Here is a 21,221-nt window from a genome sequence, read left to right on the forward strand (position 1 = left end):
GTCCTTCTGCCACCAAGAGACAGTCTCGGTCCGCAGCACGTGGAGGGCAAGGGGATTCAGCAGATGGCAGGGGGGGGGGGGGGCAAGTTGGGCACCCCGCTCTCCAGGAGGTCCCCGTCGCCAGGCTGGGGGTTTGGGCCAGGAAGGTGGCAGCTGGCTTCCTGAGGAGGTAATGTGACGGGTGTCCAGGGCTGTGCTGAGCCGACCGCTCCCAGTGGGTGCTGGGCCACGTACCCCGCTGGCTGCCCCTCAGGAGCGCCCAGGGAGGGGGCCATCGGGGCAGCCCCTCCCGGCCTGGAAGCCAGTAGGAAGATGGATGGCCTGTCTCAGAAGCAGCCGCCTGCAGATACAACACGAAGAAGACAGCGGCGACCTCCCGAAGGGGGGGGGGGGACCGGCTTCAAGGGCACCCGCCTCACTGAAGGTGGACAGGAGCTCGGGGAGAAGCCGCGGCCTGGGGCAAGGGACGTCTGGGTGTGTCTTTCCCAAGGTGACCTGCTGTGTGTTTTACAAACTTGGTCTGTGACAGGCGTCACCCGTCCGAGCTGCTGCGTGAACCATTAGACACAGAACAGTTGGTACCTTGCGAAGTACTTTCCAAACATGCCACGTGAGCATCACAGGCTGCCAGGCGGGGCCTGTGTCACCTGGGGAGGCTGGAGGGAGAGCCCTGCTTTGTATGGCCCCTCCGAGAGTTTCCACTTTGGGGATCTGGGGGCAGGAGACCCTTTGGTACCTTTAAGAAAGGGACCTGAGGGGCGCCTGGGTGGCGCAGTCGGTTAAGCGTCCGACTTCAGCCAGGTCACGATCTCGCGGTCTGGGAGTTCGAGCCCCGCGTCAGGCTCTGGGCTGATGGCTCAGAGCCTGGAGCCTGTTTCCGATTCTGTGTCTCCCTCTCTCTCTGCCCCTCCCCCGTTCATGCTCTGTCTCTCTCTGTCCCAAAAATAAATAAACGTTGGAAAAAAAAAAAAAAAAAAAAAAAAAAAAAAGGGACCTGAGCACTGTCTGCAGCCTCCGAGCCTCTGATGAGGGCCTGGCCATCCGGCCCGCCCACCTTCAGGGAACACTGGTCTCAGCACTCCCCCAGCGTGGCCCCAGGAGGCTCCAGGACCTTCAAGGGCGGGCGTCTGAGGGGCAGCGGACAGCGGCTGGCACGCTCGGCCCTCCAGCCACCCGGAAGGTCACAAAGGCCCTCTGCCCACGGAGCAGGGATGGAGGGGTGCACGGCCAGGCCTTCCTCCCCGCACACGCTCCCGCAGAGGATAAAGACCTCAGTTGCACGTGTGGGGGGCATTTCCGGGAGAGATCCTTTCCTCAGTTGACTTCTGCACGCAACAAGCCCGTCTACACTACACAGCAGGCAGCTAAACCGAACGCCTGCTGACCGTGCTCAGAGCCCTCTGACCCGTGCCCACAAACCCTGGGGCCACCGCCAGGCCGGCTCTGCCTGTCCCCGGCACCCACACCTGCAGGCCCACCCCATGGGCGCTCGCGGCCTGTCCAGCCACCAGACACAGAATCCTCCGAGTCACCGGGCTGAGGGTCCCCCCCCCCCCCCCCGTGTCCACCTGAGGAACGTATGGCCTTACGAGACACACGCCCCCGGGGTGCACACCAGCCACAGCGTGCAAACAGCCAGTCCCCTCAGCTCTTAAGACACAGGTGAAGACACTCAGGCTTCCGAGTCCCTGCAAGGGAGGGCGGAGGCGCACCTCCGTGTTCACACCGGAGCAAGGGCCCAGGAAGGCAGCTGCGGGGACCGCCTCTGATCCAAACCACAAGGTGCGTCCCTCCCCTCGCAGGTCTGTGCACAGACCGGACACCCTGGTCATCAACAACCAAACGGCTTCAGAACCTTTAAATCTCCGCTGAAGCGCAACCACCTTCCTTCTGCGCCGAGGTGTGTGTGCCCTGTGCTGTCGCCGGGAGGGGCGCACGACTACCCTTCGGACAGTGGCTTCAACGAAGTGTTCTTTGGGGGCTTTGCTGTTTCAGATCACGGGGAAGTTTAAGGCTGGGATCTCCAGAGTTAACCTGCGTTCTCAATGGTGGTCCCACCCTGAGCCCCTCGCACCTAAAAACCAAGTCCCAGCCAAGCCCCTCGCGTCCAGCCGTCCGTGAGCACCCGCCACAGGTGAAGGAAGGTGGGGGGCGGGGGGCGGGCGGCAGGCGTTTGGTTCATTTCAGATCTTGATTCGGGGCCGTTCTCCCCCCACCCGTAGCCCCCGCCGCCCACTCTTCTGGCTGTCAGAAGACCCCCAACCACGGTCCCCGAGAACCAAAGCGGGAGGACCCACCGCCGCAGGGCCATCGGGGGACACAGGTCGAGCTGCGTACGGGGACCCGCCAACGGCGCCTGGCCGGGGGGCTCACGCGAGTGGCTGGCGCTTCGCGTCGATGCCGGCACCTTCCAGCGGCACGACAGACATTCCCCGTCGGAGCTCAACGTTCACGAGGCCAGCGGGTCTGAACACAGAGAAAACGCTCACGTCTTCATGCCGGTTCTCTGAGATCCGGGGCTCCTGCGTGGAAGGGGACCGACGCGGGCAGGCGCCACAGCTCCACAGACACAAGACACAACCCGCACGCGCCACCGGCGGCCAGGAGGCGCGGCACGACCAGCGGCCGGCCAAGTACGCTACACAGCCATTCTTTTGAATACACAGAAAATTCAAGTAATTTATTTAAAAACTGCTTAGTCTCATCTTGAAATATATATATATAGATATATATTTGCTTTAGAATGATCATATTGCAGCATGGTTCCTCATGCATCTTAAAAGTTCTTTATTTAAAAAAACTCGAGGCAGCGAAGTATCACCACTGTCTGTGTCCAGGTGACACCAGGAGGCTTAGACTGACCATTCCAAGTAAGAGAGGCAGAAACCGCCGAGTTATAAAGAGACCGTGGTTTGAAAAGCGTTTCCAAGTAGCTGCAGCATCTGATGACCGCACTTCCCCAAAGTCCGCGTCTGGCTCATACGCGGAAAGCAGAAACGGGGCAGAGTCCTCCGGGGGGGCGGCCCTTCCTTCCGTCCCGGACACCTGGCAACCGTTCGGGTTCCGGCGTCAAGCGGGGTGAGCAGGCGAAGAGGTCAGAAGAGGTCAGAGGCGGCCCAGCAGGAGCTCACACGCCCGGGGCCGCCGTCCCACACACCCGAGGTAGGCCTGGCGGCAGGACCCAGGGGGCGAGGCCACTCCTGGAGCTCTGCCCTCATGATTTCCCCAGCAAACGGTTTAAACACGGGTCAAAGTGCAATGAAGAGCCCACAGCCTCTCCGGGGTCGGGGGGTCGGGGGGTCGGGGGTCGGGGCACGGACACGCGCATGCACCTGCCTGGGCCCTGCCTCCCCCGGGCGCTGGTGGGGGGCGGCCGCCGCCTCCCGCTGCCCAGAGGCAGGGCTGCCCCACGCACCGTCTGTCAGAATCTCTGAGGACAAGAGGAAATGCTGTTTCTCCTAAGAAAACCAGTTTTGAAAGGAAAACTTTTCTTCTAAAATAATCATAAAGGAAAATACTCTCCAATAGCTGCAGCACCAACAAGACAGGAGATCTGACAGAAAGTCCAGATACCTGCAGGCGTCCAGAGAGAACATGATAAAGAGATTTTAGTCCCGGACTGCGTGACTGCCACCTGGAGTACTCAGGTAACAAACGGCAAAGGACAGCAGGTTATTTTGGTTTTCAATTGTAACCTTAGAAATGAACATCTTATTTTTCTCTAAACTGCTTGTCGCTATTGTAAATCTGGTTTATAATTTAAAAACATGCAGAATAATATACCTGCAGAATGAAAGAGGTGAAATTACAAGATCTCTTTCAATTAAAAAAAAAAAAAAAAGATTTCAAATGATTTTCTTTAATCGTGGACAAAGTAATTAGCGTGGTGTTTTTGCCTCGCGGCCCGACCCTACCCTACAGCTACCGCGTCTCCACCCGTCTCGCGAAGGAACTCTGGCTCGAGCGCGCAGCCACCGAAGCAACGGCGACCGCCCCGCCCGCCACCCCCCCTGGAATGTGTGCGCGCAGGGGCGAGGCTCAGACCATCGACTCCGTCTCCACCTTCCTCGGCTGGCCCTCCTTCCTGGTCAGCCTCAGGACGGTGGGCTTCTCGCCGCCGCCCCCGCTCTCCCCCGAAGGCTGGGAAGACAGGCCTTTCTGCTCCTCCTTGACCTCTACCGACACGTCTGGGTAGATCACCAGGAACGTGGCCGTCAGGAAGCCCAAGAAAGAGCCCACGGAGGCCACCATGGGGATGACGCGCACGGTCCCGACGGCGTCGACCACACCCCCGAGGGCGGACGCCACCAGGATCTGGGAGATGTACACCTGGCAGGAGAGGATGGCACAGTCTATGCCAAAGCCACGCTTGGAGCTCCCAGGGCTGTGGTGGACGTACTGCAAGAGAAGAGAGCGGGACAGTGAGGGCCGTGGGGAGGTCGAACCATCAGCCAACATGCCCGTGGCTTGAATATTAGCTCAGAAGAGTCTGGAAACGCAACTTGCCTTCCTCTCAGCTGCTTGGCGACCACTCAGCCTGTCTCCCCGACCCCGTCCCACTTCTATTCAACACTGTATTGGAGGTTCTGGCCATTGCAATAAGGCAAGGAAAATAAATAAAACGTATTAAGGATTGGAAAAGAAAAAATGAATCTCATTATACGCGGATGATGTGATTGGAAATGAAGTCCAAGAGAATCTATCGGTATGCTGTAAGAATTAACAGAAAAACATACCCTATCTACGGACAGAAAGGCTCATCACTGGAATGTTTTTGAATCTCCCCAAAATTGATCTATGCGATCAGTGTGTTTCCAATTAAGCCCAGAAGCTGATTCTAAACATTTAGATGAAAAGTCAGGCGTCAAGAACGCCCAAGACGATCTTAAGGAAGAACAAAACTGGAGGACGCACACTACCAGCTCCTGGGTCTTATCACAAAACGACTTAGAACAGGGTAACCCTCGTCTGAGGACAGACCGACCGACGGAAGAGATACAGGGAGCAGAAACACCACCCCCCCACTCCCCCCCATGGGGACCCGACGTAGGACAAGGACGCCACCAGAGTGCGGGTGGGGACCACGTGACCCTTAACGTTAAGCGGCTACCCGTCCGCGGGAGAACGAGGTCACACTCTTCTGCCTCAAACCACACGCACGCACCCTGCATCCCAGGCGGACCACAAGCGCGCACGGGACGAGGGCGCCGCCAATGCCACCGCCAGCGGAACAGGGCGATACCCGCGGCCATTCGGTGCCAGGGGCAAAGGAGTAAAGAACCGCCCTCTGCAAGCACAGGAGGGAAGCACGGGTGTGAAGTAACAGCAGACGTTCCAGGCACAAAAGCTTCGGACACTGGCCAGGGGGCCGCGTGGTGTTACAGCCGCTGGGCCGAGGGCCAGCGTCACTCGGCTGCCTGGTCTGCGCCGCTTATTCAAATTTGTTGCCCCAAACTCCACTGAGCTCTTCATTTACAACCTGTGCTCTTTTTCTGTAGTCACGTGATATACTCTGACCCAAAAGCTTATTTAACAAATAACGCTGTGATTTCGATTTTCGTTAGTTTGGTATTTGGCAGGTACCTAATCACGGTGGATTAATTTTGCTTTTATAATTGCCCAAGGGAAGATTAAACACGGTCTAGGTGTAGAGGGCAAGAAACAGGAGCTTTTTGGGGTTTCTTCCTTCACTTTCAGGGTCACGGTCTACACCTGCACTGAGGCCACTGAGCACTGTGAAAGACGGCTGGTCTGAAGTGAGAGGTACCGTATGCACGTGGGAATAACGGTTTTGGAGGTGCTGAGATACAAGACTATGCTGCTGAAGGGACTTCACCTCTTTCCTCCCTGTTTACACACAGCCACTCCAATGCGGACCGACCCAGGCGGCTCACGCTCTACTGGACGGGACATGCTGGCCCAGCTCCCCTCCGCAGGGGTCTGTGAGGGGATATTAGGGGGCAGGCAGCCTCCTAGGTGCCCGACCCAAATCCCTCAAGAGGCGACCGACGCCTCCAGGCAGGTGCCAGGTGGGCCAGGCCACTGCAGGAGCAGATCCTTTGTAGCCAGGAAGCCTGTGCCCCGGACCGACCCGAGCAGGTGGCAGCTTCGCCGGTCCCTTCGGGACCAAAGACCGGGGCGGGGGATCGTCCGTACCCCAAATGCCTCCCAAGTGCAAGGCGCGGAGCTCTGCCTACAGATGAGTGGAGAACGAACGTGGGCTTTGGAGCCGAATGGGTCTGACGCTCTGACCTGGTGTACCTTTCAGGCGGGTGACCTTGCGCCCCAGTGCCTCATCCACGGCACCCCTCCCACCCGCCGCCCCCAGGACGCACCTCCTTGATGTCGTGGTACTGCCCGAGCAGGGCGTAGGGGCAGTAGGAGATGCTCATGGAGACGATGCCCATGGTGCTGATCATGATCATGGCGACGTAGACGTCGGCGAACATGGCCATCACGGCCGTGCCGATGGAGAAACCCAGCGTCCCCAGCACGTAGATGACCCTGATGCTCAGGTCGTAGTTGTCCAAGTACTTCTGTAACAGGGCTGTGGAGACAGCGTGGCCACGGGACAGTGACCGACAAGGCCCTCAGCCGGACAACTCGCCTCACTCCTGCCGGGCTCCCTCCACTGTCCCCGGCCCCCTCTGCCACCCCGAGGCCCTCCTCCCACCACACCGCTGCCCGCCGGCCCCCACCACGCTCGCAGCTCGCCCCCGTGCCTCCCTCAACTCCCGGGGGCTCCGGCGTCTCAGAAGGAAGTCCGCCCTCCGGGTCCCAGAGCCCGTAGCCTCTTTCTGCCCTGCAGGCCGGCTTGGGCCCAGACCCTTCCCACCAGTCCAGACCCACTCGCTGGCCTTCGCCAGCCTCATGCCCAGTCTTGATTGGGAATCTCAAGTTGTGGCTCGCTTCCTCACAGGAGAAGCCTGGGTCCAGATGGACGGACTCCTGCTCATTCTTCCTGACCCAACGGCTTAATGTCACCTCCCCCACGAAGTGTCTCCGGTGCCTTCCTGGGAACTCCTCTGACGGAGCACGGACGGTGCTGCCTGTTGGTCAGGCTGGCTTCCCGCTGCCTTGTGGCCTTGACCTTGGAAACCCTCAAGTCCAGGCCGGGCTGACAGGAAGCTGGAGGCCTCCTCCACGGTTTGGAGTAGAGAGCGGGCAGGACCCAGACCAGACCTGGTTAGGAGACCCCCCCCCCCCCGACCCCGACTGCGCCCACGTCCAGAACGTGTGCCAGGGCGCGCTGCTCCCAGGAGTGAAGCCTGTCCCCTCCCTCCTCACAGACAAAACCACACCTCCAGGGAAAGGCCTCTGCTCTGCGACAGGCTGCTCCCACAGCCCCAGGCCCCAAACACGCCTCACGCCTCCACTCCCGGGCTCACGGGGACAGCTCCTGCAGGCCCACCATTGCCCCGAGCCTGGCCCTGTCCAGAGCCCCCCTGTCTGAGGAACCCCTGGACAGGAACTAGCACGCGGAGGGCAGCCCGTGTGGGGGTCTCGGGACGCCCCATCTTAGGCTCTCAGGTGCAGGACGCTGTTGCCCCCACGTGGGGACCGCTTACCTGAGCAGATCGCGCCGGTGGCCGCGTAAATCACCAGGCCCCAGCACCCCAACTTCACGCCGGCGTTGTAGGCCTGCCAGGCGGTCGAGTTGGAGGGGGCCTGTTCCAGAAATGAAACCGGGGATCAGGGCGGCCAGGAATCACGCGCCACACTCTTTGGGGAAAGGAAGTCACTTTCCCTCTCAACTGCAGGCGAGCCGTTTACTTTGAAACCAGCGACAGACACTACCATGATGGGACGCTCCGCCACAGTACGGCCGCTCGCAGCGGCGTCTGCAACCCCTCCCAGCCTCACACCTGCCCCGCAGGGCGGCTGGAGGGTGAGGGACCGCGTGGAGGCGGGGCCGTCTGGCCCAATTCCAGGCAACACAGCACAGGCGTGAGCCAGGCCACAGGGGACAGAGGCGGGTCCCTGTCCCCCAGCCACCACCATCTGGGGCAGGGTCTGTGCCCGGCAATCGGGCCCGGGAGCGGCTCCTCCCCCGTGACGCCCTTCTGGACCCCTAACCATGGCACCAGGAGCACGCGCCGGCCGATGCCCACCGTGGGCCTGCCCCCCGGCCGCAAGGGCGCCGGGGCACCAAGGGGGAGCGGGCAGCGGACGCAGCCTCCCCGACGCGGTGCGCCGGGCCGTCGGCACTGCCGGCTGCCCCCGCGTCGCCGTCCCTCCCAGCCCCAAAGCGGGGCCCCGGGCACTCACCTTGGGGTCCCCTTCGAAGATGACCTGGCCCATGAAGTCGGTGTAGAAGACGGCCTCGGCGATGACGGAGAACCAGGTGAGCAGGTGGCAGAGGCACAGCCGCGTCAGCTCCTTGGGCATCTTGAGCATGGACAGCCAGAGCAGCCGCACGGTGGTCTCGCCCTCCCCCTCCTCGCTCTCCGTGTCCCCGCTGGAGGTGGTGGCCCCGCTCTGGTTCCGGTGCCGGCACCGCTGCCGCTGCTGCTTCTGCAGGTCGTACAGGTCGCTCATGCTGCGCGAGGGCTTGATGAGGACCACGGCGTTGGCCCGTCGGTAGCGGTAGCAGTTGGAGCCGATCTTGCCGTAGTAGGAGAAGGTGCTGGAGGCCTGCCGGTGGAACATGTGCCTCCGCCGCCTCATGGAGCCGGACGCGGCCGTGGGTTTCGGGGCCACCCTGGTGTAGCCCCCGAGGCTGTCCTTCGGGGGAGAGCCACTCCCGTTGGGGACTTTGGCTTCGTTCAAGTGATTATCGAGCAGCGTCGCGTCCTCCTTTGCGGTTTCCCTGAGCACGGAGGCCAGGCGGTACGGCCTGGTCCAGGGAAGCTCCTGGCTGCTGCTGCGGGGGGTGCTGGGGTAGGAGCCGTCGTGGAAGATGGAGGGCTCGATGTCGGGCAGGAAGGGCAGCTCGGGTTCCAGGTCCAGGGCAGCGTCCGGCACGTGCAACACAGAGTCGCTCTTGCTCCGCACCATGTCCACACCCAGGAAGTCCAGGGAGAGCTCGTGCTCGGACTGCACCTCCTCCGGGAACAAGGCGACGCCTCCATCCAGAACATTCACGCGGGCGGCGGGGGGCAGGGTGCCGGCCGCCTCCCCACCCCGCTCTTGCGGGGGGCTGTACTGCTCTTCCTCGATGCTGAACAGGTGCAGGGCCACCGACACCACAAAGATGATGGCCGCGAAGAAGAAAAGCACCTGGTTCTGCGTCCGGAACCAGTCGCCCAAGAAGGTCTGGGTCCAGTCCAGCCCCCCCAGCACATAGCCGATGGCCCCGCCGAGGCCTGAGCAGGCGAGAGAGACAGAGGAAGCCCGTGAGCGGTGTAAGGTGCCTTGGCACCGCCTCCCGAAAGAAGAGGAGAGGCTAGGAAAGATCTAGAAGGTCTTTCACCCTTAATCACAGGCCAAGGGCGCCACTCATAGCTATGTTCTGGGTCAGCACAAGTTTGGGGGCTGGAAAGTGAGAAAATGGGAGGAAAAACAAGACAAGAAACTACAGCTGACCTTAAGTCTGGCGTTTTGACCTAAGAGACTCCTGCCTAAGGAACCAGAAGCAGGTATCCACCAGGATAGGAAGCCGATGGTTGCCCACAACTCCGGGCGGCACTGACTGACACCCCTTAAGCTCAGGAAGCTGCCGTTCCCAACGGATACGAACGGTACCCAAACGCAGGGAGAGACTAGCACCGGCCTGCCCGCCACCTCGCCCACCAGCGGCTAGGTAAAGCCGTGGCAGGCCATCGAGTCCCCCCCCCCCCCGATATGCGGAGGAGGGCCTTGGGAACAGCCTCCCCCAGCCAACCCCCACTGGGTGAGGTCTGGGAGGGTGAGGGCCAGGGCTAGGGGTGGGGGGCGCTCTCACCGGCAGAGAAGGCGTGGATGTTGAGGGCCATGTCCTGCTCCTCACTGTCCACCACATCCAGCAGGTAGGCACGGATGGGGCCCTCGGTCGCATCGGCGCTGAAATCCAGGATGACCACCCCCAGCACGGTGAGGACGATGCCAATGGGCTGCCGGCTGGGGACATCGCCGAGGGACAGACCTGACCGAACACATGGGAGCAGGCAGATCTCAGCCCCTCGGAGCAGACAGTCGCCTCCAAGAGGAGACAGAGGACACTGTCGCCTGGCCAGAAACGGGTGTGCTCCTTGGCACGGACTTTCAGGACAGAAGATGGGCTTTGTTTTGTCCATTTCTGCTATCTGCTGGGTCGTTTTGTCCTCCCCCATCGCACGGGCTGTCCGGCGAACCTGAGAGAGCCGACTTCCGCCCACGTTTTGTGGCTACGAGGAAAACGGCCCTGGCGAAGGAGGGCCACGTCTGAGAGCCCTGGCGCAGCGTCCGTGTGACACAGTCACACACCCACGTGCGCACGCCGCGGGGGCGCGCCTTCCGCGCATCCTGAGCGCGTGAGTGGCCTCCCCGGCGTCCACACGCGCCCCCTCAAGCGCGCACTGTGGTTTCGCGCCTCCCAAAGGAGGATGGCTTGAGCCTGTCGCGGTTACTTTCCAATTTGCTTTAAGGAACATTAAGCCTCGAAGGCCAACGCGGATCTTGTTTAGTAAGTCAGACTGCACCCAAGGAACCCGAGCAGAAACACGGGCTAACGGTCCTGCGTGCCGGTGACGGAAGTCGTGAAGCACTCGTCACCTCCCCCGGGAGCTCCAAGCGCATTCTCGGGCGGCCTGGGCGCGGCTCTGAGGAGCAACGCACGTGACCTCACTTCTGGCACAACCTTTCCCTAAGCAGAGGCTGGAAGCGGCCAAAGGAAGCTACATCCACACACTGCGTCGCACCTGCCTCGGGGGAGTCTGCCCTGAACCCCAAGACTGGCTGGCACCCTGTACCCGAGGATGTAGAGGTTGGCGGGGGGCGGGGGAGAGGCACACGACCTGGGACCTGGGAACATACTAGCTGCAGCCACAAGCAAGCCCACTGCACACAGGAGGCCCAGGGAGGATGCCCGGGAGAGCGTGAGCACGGCAAGTGACAGGGCAGCAGGCGAGGGGCCGGACTCCCGAGTCTCTGCACCGCCACGTTCCCGCGAGAACGCCCCACAGACACGGCCTCGGAGAAAGACACGACTTTCTCTCTGGGTGAAAGTGGCGAAGGGACACGCGATCTGCAGGCTGAAGGGGACAGCCCGAGAGAGCCCGCGGCCCCGGGCCCACAGCTGACGGCAAAGCAGCACCCCCGGCCTTGGGGCCCTAAGACGTCGCGGCCGGAGGAGGCCGCCCCGCACGAGGTGGCTGGGTGCAGCTCGGGGAAGCGTGTGCTGCCCGGTGCGGTGGTCCTTCCTCGGCCCCAGCCTGTCCCCACACAGGCCTCTGAGTAACTGGGTGTGCCTCTCGCTGCCCCAAAAGGTGTTCTGGGTGTTCCCACATCGCTGACTTCCTTCTGCAGACCTGGGCCAAGCTCGCGTACGTCAGACCCAGATGAAGCCTCCGTCTTCAAAAGTCATTGCCAGAAAACAAGGTTTTTGTTTTTAACAGTTTTGACGGACTCCCTCAGGGCAACAACTATTTTCCCACATACAGCTGCTTTAATTAAAAGCAAAACGACAACAAAAAAGGCAGAACAAAACACGAGTACCCGAAGCAGAAAAACAAGCAGCGAACTGGGTCTGGACATTTTCAATGCCAAGTCTGAGAAAAGGAGAAAACAAAGCGAGAATTTCTGAGATGATGCTGGAAACAGGACGTGGTGTCAGATAGGCATTAAACCGCTGGCTCACAACAGGAAATGCTTCCCTGTGAACAGGTTCCCACGGCTTTGCTGCGTGGGGCCCGGCTCCTCGAGCGGGGCCAAGTGTGCCCGGGGGCGGGGGCGGGGGCGGGGCCCGGGCAGCCCGCAGACGGCCGGTCTCGGCGCCACGCGTGTTCTGTGGAGCAGAAAGCCACGCGCAGCCAGGACGCGAGTGCACACAGTAGGGCGCGTGGCGTGGCGGAGGGGCACTTACCGATGGCAGAGCCGTTCAGGAAGAGCGCCACGCCCAAGAGCACGCCGATGCACAGGACCAGGATGAAAGGCCGCCGGCGGCCCCAGCTCAGGGTGCAGCGGTCGCTGGCGGAGCCGATGATGGGCGTGAAGAAGAGGCCGAGGACGGGGCTCAGGAACCAGGTGAGGCTGTAGTACTGCTCCGGAAGGCCTGCGGCAGACACGCGGCGGGCTGTGACAGGTGCACCCCGGGCACCGGGCGCACGCACACACGCAGGCCCCGGCCTGGTAGAGACCCCTCAGGGTCGAAGTGCCCACCTCCGAAGCAGGCAGCTCTGAAGACTGAATCCCAACGGGGAAGCACCAGGTGGCCAGAGGCCAGCACCCGGGGCCTTGGAGCAGACGCCCCGGGACCCGCTGCTGCAGAGTGTAACAAGCAGAGCTGGGACCGGCCGTGCACACGTGGAGAACAGGCACCCCCGGGCGCCAGCGCGGGGCCAGGCCCTCTCACGCCACCCGCGCTACTCAGCGCCACCTCACAGGCACCGCACACAGTGTCCCCGTCAGCCCAGAACCGAGGCACGCAGGGAACACGGCCCCAGAGTAGCGAGGACCCACCCTGCTGTCCTTCCGGGCCGCACGGGCCGAAAACGATCCCCAGAGTCGCCCTGAGGGGCCACACAGCCACTAGCGTGCTACACGACCCCAGCGGTGGGCTTCTGCGCAGCCACCGAGGAGCCAACGAGAGGGGGAGCATCGGTACGTGTTTAGCTGGAGCGAAGGTGCTCTTTCTGGCCCCTGGTACTCCCTCTCATCTGATCCTCCTCGCTGCCCAGGGAGGCAGGGACTCTCGTGCCCATTTTCCAGGAGGGGGCAGTGGCTAGGTAATCTGCCCTGGCCCCAAAGGGACAAAGGAGGAGGCCCCCGCCTCCGCTATCGCTATCGCACAGACCCAACGCCACTGCCAGTGGAAAGGCACGCTCGTGCGGCAGAGCCCGCATAGCAGCTGGGTTGCGCAATGCAGCGGTGCACGAGCCGGGCCCCGCACACGCCAGCCGCAGGAGCACACACAGGAGTGGGTTCCATTTACACGGAGTCTCTACTGGCAGAAGCCAGGGTGGCGGTCACCCCTGGGAAGTTCGGCCTGTTCTGTTCTTGATCTGGATGGGGCTCGCTGGTTAAAGGTCACCCCGCTGGAGACTTCCGTCACGCACCTCTCCGTGTCCTACTTCAATGAAAAGTTTACTTAGAAAATGAAAGGTGCTTGGGCACGCCAGCAACCCCTTGGCCAGTGCCCCGAACCACCGCGGGCGCCGGGAAACGGGGTACCAGGGCGCATTAGAGCTAAACTTGTGTGGCAAGGCGAAACACCGCCCGCATCGTCACCCACGTGCCCGCACGCAGTCCACGATGCGAGGTGTCTGCTTTGACCTCTACGCCGCAGAGAACGTTAGGAAGGGTGGTGAATCGTGCTCGTGTTCCAAGTGAGCAGAGACAGCGTGCTGCTGCTCCAGGGAACGAGAAGCTATGAGCGCTACGGTCTCTCGGCAGGCCTGGGGCCTCGCCCCTCTGCACCACAGGCGGGCAGAGGGGACAGTGACAGCCGCCCAGGCCGGCCCCCAGTGCCCACGTGCAGGAGCACGTTGTCCAGCAATGCGATCGCCGGAAAGGACCGCCGACCAAACCGCTCCGCGTGGACGACACAGCCAGCTTTTCACAAAGAGCGGAAAGCATTCTCACCCCAGGGTTCACGGACTCCGAAGGTGGCTTTTAAAACGGCACAACTTCACCCACACCGACTGGCCTGGAGGCACGCGGCCCCTTGCAGAATCCACTCACGCGCACACCAGGCCACCTGCCACTCCTGGCCTCCCTCCCGCGGCCTGGCCCCGCTGCTCCAGGCACATGGGAGTGTGGTCTCTTCACACCTCCTGCAGTCTCCCCCCTACCCCCGCCTGGTTCCTGTTGCAGCTCCGAGGGGGGCACCCCCTAGAGGCCTCCCCACCCAGCCGGGCACGCCACTGCTGCTCTATCTCCCCAGCTGCTGAGCCACCTGTACGGTGTACTTTCCTGAGAGTGGTGACTGGCTGACCTGTCCCTGCGTGGCAGGGGACGCAGAGAGGGGCTCCGGCTTGTCGTACTGCACCACATCCTGAGATGCACGCGTGGGGCCGGCCAGCCAACCCCAACCACCGGCCCTCTGTTAACCCATCCCTGGGCCAGCCCATGACCCCACCCCCCCGTCCAGTCCTGGGCGGCAGGCCGTCCCCGGAGGGCCCTCACCTGCCAGGCCTGCACCTGCCCCAGGATACCAGATCCTTCCAAGACCCCGGGCCCCAACAAGCCCTCGCTCTCCAGTGAGATGAAAAGTACTTCGCCCGAGCACTCGTGCGGCGCGACCCCTCGGCCACAAGCCCTCCATCACGCTCCTCCTGAGGTCTCCTCTACCTGCTGTTGCTAGGCTCACCCCTGCCGACTCGGGCTCCCTGCTGGCACAACAGATCTTGACCCGCCCGTTTTCAACCCACCGTGTCCTATTTTAAGAGTGCTGCTCTTGGGGCGCCGGGGGAGGGGGGGGGGCTCAGTTAGTTACGTGTCCCACTTCAGCTCAGGTCATGATCTCACGGTTCGCGAGTTCGAACCGGGCACCGGGCTCGCTGTTCTCAGCACAGAGACTGCTTCAGCTCCTCTGTCCCCCTCTCTCTGCCCCTCCCCTGCTCGTGCTCTCTCTCAAAAAGAAACAAACATGAAAAAAGAAAAGGGTGCTGCTCTCAGACGGTCCACATCAGTGGCTCTTCAACCGTTCTGCTGATCCCTTCTCACTGCAGTGTTTTGTCCACGTACATGTAGCGTGACTCCTTACACGGCTGGCACCACAGCGGCCACATTACTACTTGCTTTCTGTCGGCCCCCTCCTTCCTGCCCACTTTTGGCTAAGCGGACTGAATGCTGTTTTGCTGCACTCCGTTTTAATTTATATGCTGGCTTTTCAGCATCATTTCGTAAGCAGCCGCTCTGCAGAGTTCATGGCACACTGGTTTCTCAGTCTGGGGGTGTCAGCGCAGCACAACAGCAAGAACATTGCAAACGTCCGCGTGTGGTTGCCCCCGAGTCCCTTCACGCTACAGGCGGCACACGCATCACCTCTCCAGACAGCGTAAACCCCCATCTGTGCTGTGGTTTTTGCTTCCGGCCGTCCTGCGTATTTCAAGGGAATGAAAAGGAAAATTCCTATTTTTACCTCCCATTCAATCATTTCTAGTCTTTTCCCTTCCTTCCCGAAGACCTGAGTATTCACACGGTGCCACTTCCGTTCCGTCTGAAGGACCATCCTTGGGTGATTCAGCATTTTACAGAAATCTGTTGATGACAAATGTTCTGCTATTGTAACTAAAACCTCTTTATTCCACTTCTATTCTCAAAGGGTATTTTGGCCGGATAAAGAATTCTGGGTTAACTGCCCCGCCCCCCCCCCGAACTCTGAAGAGATCACAGTTTCTGCAGAGAAGGCCGGCACATCTCGTGTGACCGTATATACGGAATGGGTCCTCTCTTCCTCCGGGCGCTTTCAAGATACTCTCTTTTTTGTTGGTTTTTAGCACCTTGACTACCATGAGCCTAAGCGAGCTTTCCTTTTTACTTCTGCCTGCAGTTCACGGAGCTCCGAGAATCCGGACATTGAAACCTTTCACCAAATCTGGGAAATCTTCAGTCATTTCTCCACACTGTGTGCCCCATCCAGGCTCCTCTCTTCTGGGACTCCAGTCACGTGTCGGTCAGACCCGCTGCTTCCCGAGGCTCTGCTGGTTTCTGTTCCTGATCTCGTCCTCTCTGTTCTTCATTGTCAGCCATTTGTCAACTGGCTCATCCTGTGCTGCGTCTTCCTTCTGGCGTCCCCAGTCGCCTCTTAATTTTCCCAGATGCTGCATTTTTCAGTTCTAGAATTTCCATCTGGTTCTTCTTTAACAGTTCCTGCTTCTCTCTGGAGCTTTCCCACTCCCACAGGAGCGTGTCTTCCTGTGTCCTCGAGCACACTTCCTGCGCCCGGCTGAGGCTTCCAACACCGGGGCCCAATCTTGGGGTCGGTCTCCACTGCGGCCTCGTGACCGAGGGTCACAGTTTCATCCCCCGAGAATACTGAGCTGTAGATGCTGTGAATGACCAGGTGTAGAGAGACTCTACACTCTGCTACATTCTTCTTTCTGGGTATCGATACCTTTATTTCAACAGACAGCTAACTGGCCGGACTCAGACGCAAAACCCTCCTGAAGCAGGAGCCGGCAGAAATCTCTGTTCCGTTCTTTCAGCCTCGGCCGAGCTGCTTGAAGTCCAGCCCACGGCTGCACGTTTCAAGCATCAGCACACACGTGAGAAGAGAGGACACAGGGTTTGGGGTTCCCCTGGCTCCAACTCTGGCCTGAACGCTGTCCCTGGGTCTTGCAGGAAAAGTGCAGGTATCGAGCGTTCTTAGCTGCCCCGTGTGGCACCGAACAAGGCCCATCTGCAGGCTGAAGGCCGTAAAAACGATGGGAAATCACCTAACGCCGTTCCCTTCTGGTTTCTGGCATTCTCCAGTGGCTTCATCGAGCCGCTTTTACGTTCTTCCAGAATTTGTTAACGGCGGCAAAGCTATTCCAATAGGAGCCACCGTGCCGTATCTTCTGCTCGGTTTCTCAAAATAAATAATTATATTTAACTTCAAATAATATTTCATATACTAAACGGATTTAACAATATTTACTTTAAATATTGTTTCAACTGACTCTTTCACAGCTCCTTGAGGCCAACAGCACTGCCTTTACCAGAACTCAGCCCCACGTCTCCCGGCCTGCTTCAACGCGCGGCGAGCTCGGCCAAGACGGGGACCAGGAGTGCTCTGTGCCCTGCTGGCTAACGGCAGGAAGGCGGGGGACCCACGGCTCACGTGGTGAGTGACGGGTGGGCAGGGTCGGCTACTGCCACCAGCAGAACCCAGACAGTCCAGGTGGGAGACTGGCAGCTAACTGGTGGAGGGGACGGCTCCCAATGTCCTGAGTTCACCAGGCCACCCCGTTTTCCAGCTTCTCGATGTCCCACTGAAGAAGACAATCTTGTGATACGATTCACGGGGCACAGTCCCATCTCATTTATCCTCACAGGCGGCCAGAGAGGTTGGCACGGTGTGCCGGCTGCACCTGCAGGGTGGGGAGGTGTGGGGGGCCCTCGGGGCAGGAAGCTAAGGTTGAGATGACGAGGGCGGAATAAAGGGGTACACGGAGGACAAGAGCAGAGCTCCGGCACACGGGTGTTGACAAACATACCACCCTCTGGACCCCAAGATGCGGCCGCCCAGGGACTGTGGATGGGTGTGCGCCCCCACCAACGGGCCTCTGACGCCAGCCTCACTGCATGCAGCACGGGCACCAGCTCCAGGACCCACGGCCACCATGCTAACAGGCAGAGAGGAAGCTCCAGGGAAGAAAGTTCCTTAAAGACTCGGCCTCAGCTGGAGAGACATAAGCAGTGGCCCAGCACTTCCTTCTGGCCGCGGTCAGTCATTCCTACGGCCGTGACCTGGCACTGAGAGGCCACAGAGAACTGTTTGTGCATAATTCCTCCTGAACTCACACAAACACCCGTAAGCATCCTGGCGAGGCCCCGTGTCAGACAGGAGCCTCTAAGGACCGGTTGCCGAGGACAGACCCCCCCCCCCCCACCTGGTGCAGCAGGCCCCGGGGAAGACTCGCCCCGGCCCCGGCCCCAACCCACTGTCGGCTAACCCACCGCCCCCGCCCCTGGCTGACGGGAGGCCAGGACCGCGTCCTGAGAGAAGTCCTCAAGGCCAGCGAGTGTGAGACACAGCGGGGTCCGGCTGGCGCAAAGCCTGTGTGCCTGCCCAGCACAGGCTACACGCCATTGACACGGGTTGAGACGCTGGCCGTCCAGGTGACGGGAAGCCACGCCACCGAAGGCACCCTCTGGAAAACAAGGCCTCTTGCCCTCTCGCGGCGGGGCCGACGGCACAGGCGGGAGCCCAGCGCTGCCGCAGACGGGGACGCCCAGAAGACCCTCAGGCGTGCTCACGCAGCAGCTCGCGCTCCAGGCAGCACGGTCCCTCCGTGGTCCACGCTGGGCTGGTGGGCTGATGAGCTGGGAGGCGGCAGGTGCGTTCGGGCGCCCTGGCAGCCGCGTGGGCTGTGCGAGGCCGGGTACGTGCCAGCGCGCGGGGAGCGGGGAGACCGCGCAGTGGGAGCGCGGCCAGCGCACTCGCCCCAGCCGGTCAGTGAGGCACTCGCGGCGTGGACGACACTGCTCCGAAGTCGTCCCTGCGCCTCCGCCCGCCCCACGGCGCCCCTCCGGTGAGCTGTTCCCGGCGCTGTCCGCGGCCTTCCGGGCAGGAACACCGGGGCGCCCCCCGCAGATGCCCAGGTGGCCCCCCGCCCTGTGACGCCGGCACAAGAGCGTGGCGGCTGCGGGGGCAGGCGTCAGAGACGAGCTCTGGGAAGTCGTCAGTCCTTTCTGAAAACAGGCACGTGACTGAAACCGAACAGTTCTGCGATTCAAACCCAAATCTTAGAAACACGAGGACACCGGTCGAGCCGGGCGCCGGTCGGCCGCTCACCCCAAACCCGTGTCCCAGTCACGCAGAGTGCCGGCCGACATCGAGCGAGCAGAGGGCTCTGGGCTGTGGGCAGGGGGGCGAACCGCCCGGCCCCTCTCTCGCCGCCGCGAGATGCGATGCTGTGGCAGGCTGAGGGGGCATCCTCTCGCGAGGGTGCCGGTCCCCGCGTCCACCCCTCCACCTGCCGCGGTCTGGCCCTACCCCCGCAGCCCTCCCAGATCTGCCCTCTGGGAGGACGCCAGGGTCGCCTACACGCCAACTGAGCCGGTCCTCATGAGCTCGACTCAGCCGAAGCCCCAGGAAGGCAGAGTGCCGGCCACATGCCTGGCATTCAGCAGGCACCAAAACCGCGGGCTGGATGCGGCCCCACCCCACACCCCAAGCACCACCCAGCCCGGTGCCCCTCACTCTGGCTGGACCCTCCTCACCAGGGGGTGACCCCCCCCCCCAAAATCCCTGCCCGCCTGGAGGTCCCACCCCTTGAGCACAGGTCCGCCGCTGCTCCTGTGCTGCCGACCCCCAGCCCTCGGTCAGGCCTTCCACCTCCTCTCGAACCCCCCGCTAACTCATCTCGCCCCCTGCCCTGCGTCCAGGGCCGTCTCCTCCAAACACACCCCAGCTGCAGCTCTCTGCTCAGAAGGCTCTGCTGGCTTCTCCTGATCTGAACACTCGGGGTGGGAAGTCTGGGCTGGATCCTGCCCTGTCACATATCCTCAGAGGAGACCTGCCCCATCTGTCCTCTCCAGTTGGACCCCCCAAAGTGTCCTCCCATCGAGAAAACCGCCCCCAGAGGGGGTCGCGAAGCAGAGGCCAAGGAAGGCAGGAAAGCCCAGGAGGAGCAAACAGGACCGGTGGCCGTGTCCCCTCAGTTTCGCCCTCCCCAGGTCTCCCAAAGTGAACTCCAGGCCGCAGAGCAAGGGTGGCCCGGCAGGAAACCCCCGGTGCCCCCAAGCTGAGCGGCCGTGGTCAGGGGAACGGCTGGGGCGGGGGGCCTCGGAGCTGGGCACCGGCTTTCTTTGTCAAGCACGTGGGCGAGAATAAACATTTCCCATCACGTCCCCCGGGGGGGCCCCACGAGCGAGCGAGCCGGGTCTCCGCACGGCCACGGCCGCCGCTGGGACGCCTCCAACGGCGCATTTCCCAGCACAGCTCTAAACAAACACCATACCGCCCGTAGTAAATAATTTTTGTTTTCTCCCAGGCAAGAGTTGAACAACAATGGTGGGACCAGGAAGGCTCCCCGTTCACAGGAAATGCTCGGTGTGTCAGCATCGGCGGAGGGCCGTGTGAGGTCACGGGCAACGGCGACCACGCTGGTCACGCGCGGCGGCTCCCATTCAACGCGACGTCTTTTTTGATAAGCTGGTACTTGTGGGGGGAGGGCAGTCAGGGGAATGGGAAAGTTGCCTATAAATGTTTAACAAAAGATCTGAACCGGGAATGGGAAGGTGCGTTCTTTCTTTCAATAGACAAAGCCTCCCACATCAAGATATGTTTGTGTTCTCAGACAAGAATTTCACGATAACGTTTAGCTCGTGAGAACGCGCGCTCTGTGGGAAATGCCCACCAACCCCGAGTGACCTCGGATGAATGGAAGTCGGCAAGCCCTGTGGGGAACCCCGCTGAGGGCCCCGGGCACCCCCAGAGACAGGCAGCGGGTCTGCAGCCCAGGGCGGAGGCCACCAGCTCTGGAGCGCAGGCCCGAGGGAGGAAAGGGTCCCCTGCACAGGGAGAGTCTACACTGGGCAGAGGGGAGCAGACACTCCTCCAGCTGCCCGGAATGTTCTAGAATCCCAGAGCCACGGGAAGGTAGGGAGAGGGACGAAAAAGAAAGGGGAGGAAGCTCAGTGCTTCTCCTAGGACCTCCACCCGGAACAGCAATTGGCGGTTTTAGGTGGGGAGGAACAGGCTTTGAGTGCCGCCTGCTTGTGCAAGCACAGCCCTTCCCAGAGGTCCAGAAGCTCGACTCCAGCCGGGCCTGCCGTCAGAGGCTCCCCAGCACCTAGGCTATGTTCCCCCCCATGTTATCCTTCCTCACCGGTTAAAGAGCAGGCTCAGACACCCAGAAGTGCAGTCCCCAACCTGGGTGGGCTGCGGGGGGGGGGGGGGGGGGGGCAAGGGTCCCCTCAAGATCAGGGACAGAGGGGAAAGTGGTCAGTTCGTTCATCAGGGGTTTCCTGTGGGTCGATTATAAAGAAAGTTAGAGGGTTGCCCAGGAGGCTCTCTGGGGCTCACTGTGCCACATCAGAACAAGTTACTTTGTTTGTTTAAATTTTTTTCTTAATGTTTATTTATTTTAGAGAGAGAGAGACAGAGCATGAGCGGCGGGGGGGGGGGGGGGGGGGGGTGCAGAGAGAGAGGGAGACACAGAATCCAAAGCAGGCTCCAGGTTCCGAGCTGTCACCACAGAGCCCAATGCGGGACTCGAACCCACGAACCATGAGATCATGACCTGAGCCGAAGTCGGACGCTTAACCGACTGAGCCACTCGGGCGCCCCCAGAACAAGCTACTTTGGACGAAGGCAGGACTTCAGAAATTGTGTCCTTCAAACTTACCCAGGGCTCCACTAAATTCCAGCACTTTCTGAATGATCTTTCTTCTGGTAAAACAAGCACTCTCCAGCCCCTGTGCTGGCCCTGAAGCTGGCTGCTTCCAGGGAA

At 61.3% G+C, this 21,221-nt stretch overlaps 1 protein-coding gene and 1 long non-coding RNA gene across 13 annotated transcripts in view; one reads left to right on the forward strand and one right to left on the reverse strand.

Annotated features, from left to right (window-relative positions):
* Positions 1 to 2,659: 2,659 nt before the first annotated feature.
* The window catches only part of SLC45A4 (solute carrier family 45 member 4), an 80,440-nt gene continuing 61,878 nt past the window's right edge, over positions 2,660 to 21,221 (reverse strand). For 10 of the 12 annotated variants that reach the window (XM_047842057.1, XM_047842060.1, XM_047842058.1 and 7 more), the window contains 6 exons: positions 11,981 to 12,169; positions 9,884 to 10,063; positions 8,269 to 9,305; positions 7,569 to 7,668; positions 6,336 to 6,547; positions 2,660 to 4,398 (listed from right to left, as the gene is read on the reverse strand). In XM_047842057.1, the coding sequence (XP_047698013.1) occupies positions 4,039 to 4,398; positions 6,336 to 6,547; positions 7,569 to 7,668; positions 8,269 to 9,305; positions 9,884 to 10,063; positions 11,981 to 12,169 (2,078 nt within the window). In that variant the 3' untranslated portion in view covers positions 2,660 to 4,038. Of the gene's footprint in view, positions 4,399 to 4,506; positions 4,587 to 6,335; positions 6,548 to 7,568; positions 7,669 to 8,268; positions 9,306 to 9,883; positions 10,064 to 11,980; positions 12,170 to 12,276; positions 15,748 to 21,221 lie in introns of those variants that run through there. The other 2 variants (XR_007148514.1, XM_047842051.1) reach the window with 2 other exon arrangements.
* LOC125156264 (uncharacterized) lies at positions 15,740 to 20,683 on the forward strand. The gene is made up of 3 exons (XR_007148515.1): positions 15,740 to 16,412; positions 16,732 to 16,885; positions 19,761 to 20,683. It is a non-coding gene; the product is annotated as an uncharacterized LOC125156264 (long non-coding RNA).

The sequence above is a fragment of the Prionailurus viverrinus genome, chromosome F2 (genome assembly GCF_022837055.1).
Source record: "Prionailurus viverrinus isolate Anna chromosome F2, UM_Priviv_1.0, whole genome shotgun sequence".
Lineage (NCBI taxonomy): Eukaryota > Metazoa > Chordata > Mammalia > Carnivora > Felidae > Prionailurus > Prionailurus viverrinus.